General features: G+C 36.0%; 1 protein-coding gene across 1 annotated transcript; it reads left to right on the plus strand.

The window, feature by feature from the left end:
* The first annotated feature begins 2,431 nt into the window (after positions 1-2,431).
* On the plus strand, positions 2,432-4,859 carry LOC149169451 (peroxidase 72-like). The gene is made up of 4 exons (XM_089428696.1): positions 2,432-2,785; positions 3,243-3,434; positions 3,543-3,708; positions 4,150-4,859. The coding sequence occupies exons 1-4, from the start codon at positions 2,525-2,527 to the stop codon at positions 4,563-4,565; spliced, it is 1,035 nt and encodes a 344-aa protein (XP_089284822.1). The 5' UTR covers positions 2,432-2,524; the 3' UTR covers positions 4,566-4,859.
* The last annotated feature ends 714 nt before the right edge of the window (positions 4,860-5,573 follow it).

A 5,573-nucleotide genomic window follows, 5' to 3' on the forward strand; every position in this document is an offset into this window, starting at 1 on the left:
AAACAACAAATGACATTACAATTTGAAAAACAATAAATTTCTTTGTAATTTGACCTAGGTTTATTAGGTTTACTAAGTTGACCTATTAGGTTAACCTATACATGTTTATTAAATTTACTAGGTTGACATACTAGGTTAACCTAGGTTTATTAAGTTGACTAGGTTGACATGGGTTTATTAAGCTTACTATATTGACCTAGGTTTACAAGGTCAACCATAGTCAACCATGGTCAACCATAGTGAACTAGGTTGGCCTAGGTTTATTAAGCTAACTTAGTTTTACCAAGTTGACCTAGGTTTATTAGTTTAACCTTGATTTTCTAGGGTAACCTAAGTTTATTGCTTATTAAGATTATTAGGTTTATTAAGTTGACCTAAGTTTACTATATTTACCAAGTTAACCTAGGTTTACTCGGGTTAACTTAGGTTGACATAGATTTACTAGGTTTACATAGGACTTAGGTTTACTAAGTTGACATGGGTTTATTAGGTTTACCTATGGCTTACTAGGTTGATATAAGTTTATTAGGTGTACTAGATTTACTAGGTTGACCTAGGTTTATAATGTTTACTAGATTTATTAGGTTGACATAGGTTTGCTAGGTTAACCTAGGTTGACTTAGGTTGAACTAGGTTTACAAGGTTTAGTAGGTTAACTAGATTAACTATATTTACTAGGTTGACAGAGGTATATTAGCTTGATCTAGGTTTACTAGGTTTATTAGGTGTACTAGACCTATGTTTACTAGGTTTACTAAGTTGACCTAAGTTTTCTAGGTTTACAAGATGTATTGGGTTGACCTAGGGTTACTACGTTGACTAAATTATCTAGGTTTACTAGGTTGACCTAAGTTTATTAGGTTTATTAGGTTTACCATGTTGACTATGTCAACCATATCCAATTATGGTCACATTATGATAAACCTTGGTTGGAAATTGTCAACCATGATTAACCATGATCAAACATGAACAACCATGATGAGCGATAGTTAATCATAATGCATTGTAGTCAACTATAGTTAGATGTGGACAACCAAGATCATCCATAATCAAGTACATCTTGACCATAATAAACCATCCTCAACCATAACTTGAACATATTTAGCCATAGTCAACTACTACATGCTAATCCTCCCCACCCATCTCTCTCATAATAAAGTGATTAAAATACTTTGATCTGCCTTATTTTCCACTTTTTATAGACCTCTCAACTGCATTAAAAAGTGGAAAATAACCCTTATCAACTTAAAAAACATTTATAATGAACAAAATTATTTAGTATTGGTTTTTTTTGTTTTAAATAAAATTATCTTTGTATGTGATAATATTCTCATATGGGATTGTAAAACATTTTATAACGGAATTAGATGAAACCCTTGCACAACTTTTACAGCTTCTTCGGTTAGTGTTATATGAAACTTGCGGTGGAACCATTTCCGAAGAGGAAGCAATAAATAATAATTTCATTCTCACCTAATCAGATGGAAAAGAAACGTGTTGCATGCAACAAAACAAAAACATGGTGTACAATGCTAAACAGAGGTCATTACCGAAAATGATGAATCCTCTTCTCACCTAATCAGATGGAAAAGAAACGTGTTGCATGCAACAAAACAAAAACATGGTGTACAATGCTAAACAGAGGTCATTACCGAAAATGATGAATCCTCCCCATCAAGAACACTACGGACGGAATATAGTGGAATTAGGTTGAAGCATCTCAAGTGTTGGGGTGGTTTATGACAAATATTTTGCTTTTTTGCTTCTCAGATTTTATGAAAAGAGAAGGGGAGGGAAAATAATGCGCGACAGGTCATAGGAAGAAGAATTTTATGTCAAACAGCAAGCGGGACTGTCCACTTCAAGACGGAGCCACCAGCCATGGAAACTTATGGAAACTTTCGTCCCTGCGGTTTGTCACTTTGCACAGAAAACAGATAGATATACATCGACCGACATGAAAGCTGTATGATACTGATAGAGAATAGTGAACCTTGACCTGGTGTTTGTGTTTGATTTGAAACGAATATTCCAATTAGCAATCGGAATCGTTTCGAGCGCAGAGTTTGGAATTATTCACTCACGCGCGGAGCAGGTTTTACGTACAATGAGCATCGATAATGGAGCCGCCGCCTGGACTCGGTTGTCAATGCAGTAAGAGAGAATGGCGAACAAGCATGCTTTTTGTTATTTAATAAATGGCCAACAGCAATATCAGACAGGAAATCGTCTGCTGACCTATCCACATATCGAAGTTGGTGTGGACTTGGTAATAATTTAACTTATCGCCCATGATACTTGAGTGGAGCAGTTGAACTGTCTTCTTCTGTCGCATTCCACGACTTAATTTTCGGCTTTTTTTGAAATCAGCCATGAACGCAGAGGACTGTCTATGCACACACGCTGTTCCTATAAATAAGATTTCAATTGCAGACATGTAATCCAATCCCACACATCTAGCTGTTGTTGTTCCTTTAGATTAGTAGAATTGATAGATAGAAATACCCACTTTCATTCAAGAATCATGACTAACACTACTTGGCCCCGGCTCACTATGTTGCAGCTAGTTTGTTTGCTGCAGGCATTCTTCATATCGCTCTCATCAGCCTATCCTCACCCTCATCCGGTTCATCCTCCCGTCTGTAACTTGATTCCACATTATTATGCCAAGACATGTCCCAAGGCCGAGCAAATAGTGGAATCAGTAGTACGAAACGCTGTGATAAAGGAAGCTCGAATGGCGGCATCTTTACTCAGGCTTCATTTCCATGATTGCTTTGTCAAGGTAATGTTTACTATTTTGCATCATGCAGATTAGGTTTGGAATTATAAAATGGAAATTTGATAATAGTTATTTGTTTTTAATGTATGTAGTTTTAGGTTTTATATAGATTAGTGTGGTTGATAAAATGGAATGTTCAACTCTAAAATGCCACTATTTTATGTGTTTATAAAAATCTCATTTCAGCAAATCCACCAAAGACTGACTACAAGAAGGAGGTGCTATAACTAAGCAGATTGTCTAAATTAGCTTACGTCTAAACCACCCATTAAAAATTATGGCATGAAACTTAAATACTTACACGTCACATTTATGATTTCAATCTTTTTTACCTGTCACTTTGTAAGGTTTCTAAGTTTTTCCTCACTGTGGAATGTCAAATTCCAGGCCTAATGCGGATTGCTACTAGTATTGACTACCCGTGAATTCTTAAATATAAAATGTGTGTGTGGTGTGACAGGGGTGTGACGCATCTATACTATTGGATAACAGTTCAACCATTGTGAGTGAGAAGGGATCGAATCCCAACAGAAACTCTGCCAGAGGATTTGAGGTCGTTGATCAGATTAAGAGTGCACTTGAGAAGGAGTGCCCAAAAACTGTATCGTGTGCAGATATTCTCGCTATTGCATCTCGTGATTCAGTGGTCCTGGTAATATATTGATCCATTTGCGCGTTAATATTTCTTTCGTTCAATACCAAGTGATGTTAATCTAACTGCCGAGTGATTTATGTTGTTTATGGATAAATAAAACATCAGAGTGGAGGGCTGGGCTGGGAAGTTTTACTGGGGAGGAGAGATTCGAAGAGTGCAAGTTTGAGTGGGTCCAACAACAATATCCCGGCGCCCAACTCAACTCTGCAGACGCTTACTACCAAGTTCAAACTACAAGGTCTAGATGAGGTAGACTTGGTGGCCCTTTCAGGTATATAAATATTGTATTTTTTTTTTTTAAATGTGGTTAGTTGTATTAATCAATCTGGTGGTATTAGTTAGTTTCACTAAAATTTAGATGTTATTCCAATGAATTAAAAGGTAGATAATGGTGTTACAAATAAACATGTCATAGCCAGAGTTTCGAATCTGGATGGGGATGAAGACAATGGAGCATTTTATCATACTATCTACATTTGCTCGAACTAGATCGTGTAGGTCCCTATCAGTCTAGGTCCTGTGATTGGGACTGGTAGTTGTCTTTCTCCCTGCTAGGGTTTTAAGCTCTGGCTATGACATGTTTGTCTGTAATGAAATTATCTACCTTGATTCCTTAAAATAAAAGATAAATATTGTTAGTGAAAGTAGCTAATTCCAAATGGGTACATTCAACCCTTAAGTATTGAAATATTTGCAAATTCTAATTATGCAGGGAGTCACACCATCGGCCTATCTCGATGCACAAGTTTCAGGCAGAGGCTTTACAACCAGAGTGGAAATGGGCTGCCAGACTTCACTCTAAACAGGGCTTACTTAGCTCGGCTGAAATCCGGATGTCCAAAATCTGGAGGAGATAATAACTTGTTCCCATTGGATTTCGTGACTCCTACCAAATTTGATAACTACTACTTCAAGAGCTTGCTGAGCGGTCAAGGGCTGTTGAACACAGACGAAGAATTGTTCGCAAAGGGCCAAGCGAAGACGAAGGAGCTAGTGAAACTTTATGCAGCAAATGAGGAGCTCTTTCTCAAACAGTTTGCATTATCTATGGTGAAGATGGGAAACATCAAGCCTCTTACAGGCACCATAGGAGAAATCAGGGTCAACTGTCGTAAGGTTAACAGTTGATCGTTTTAATTTAATCATTTTCCATCTCTTGCATTGCATTTTGTTACATCCCCCTTCTTAGCTGCCATCAAATTGCATTACTAGATCATCCTTCCCATGGCATTCAGTTGTAACAGGTTGAATAAAATTGCCACTTCTGAATTATTAAACTTCTGATTGGGCTGGACGATAGAGGGAAACTTCAACGTCCAAATCAAATTGTCATGTAAGAAATATCTATGGGCAGTCAACTCAGAGTGGTACATCAAGATTGTTGAATAAAAGAGAACAATCGACTGGTCTGTTTTCTCTAAATTTCTAGTCATCGGGTTTTCAAAACGAAGAGAATGTGCACAAGAATTCTTCTCATGATGCAAGAATCCGAACTATTATAACGGTCAACTTCATTGTGCGGTTTATCGTGATGAATGAAAAAAGTGTGGTTGGCGAGATTTATTATTTATGAATGGATTTCCTTGATTCAAGGAGAATTTAGGGAAAGAGTTAACCAGCCATATGTTGGGTATTTAATGTTTTTAGAGCAGTACGCGACTTAACGGGATAACACGGGAGCGGGTAAATTCGGCATTAAATAATATTTACCTGCTCCCGTGTTATCGGGCTAAGTGGCGTAATACTCTGACGACATTAAATACCCAATATATGACTGATTAGCTCCAGCCGAAAACTTAACATGTTCAACATAGAACAATGTTAACAAAAGTAAAAATCTGATGCACAATAGAAATGATTTAGAATATAAGATAATAAAAAATCTGATGCACAATAGAAATGATTTCGAATATAAGAAAATAAAAACTTTGTAAACATTCTACAAAATAAATGATTAAGTTTAATTCACTATAAAAGTTCTAAAAGACTATTTTATGTTGATCAAATTGGTCAAATATCAAAATATTATATTATTTATATATAATATTATATCTATAAAAGTTATAAAAGACTATTTTATGTTCATCAGCTTGGTCAAATATCAAAATATTATATTATTTAAATATAATTTTATAT

The sequence above is a fragment of the Pinus tabuliformis genome, chromosome 4_2 (assembly GCF_031772625.1).
Source record: "Pinus tabuliformis cultivar Carrire ecotype Pingquan chromosome 4_2, CPIR1, whole genome shotgun sequence".
In the NCBI taxonomy this organism is placed as follows: Eukaryota; Viridiplantae; Streptophyta; class Pinopsida; order Pinales; family Pinaceae; genus Pinus; species Pinus tabuliformis.

What these genes read in the sequence shown, in the direction of transcription:
- LOC149169451 (XM_089428696.1), top strand. Translation starts at nt 2,525, where the DNA reads ATGACTAACACTACTTGGCCCCGGCTCACTATGTTGCAGCTAGTTTGT. An exon ending in CTCGTGATTCAGTGGTCCTG is followed by an intron (nt 3,435 to 3,542) that starts GTAATATATTGA and finishes ATAAAACATCAG; the next exon opens with AGTGGAGGGCTGGGCTGGGA. An exon ending in AGACTTGGTGGCCCTTTCAG is followed by an intron (nt 3,709 to 4,149) that starts GTATATAAATAT and finishes CTAATTATGCAG; the next exon opens with GGAGTCACACCATCGGCCTA.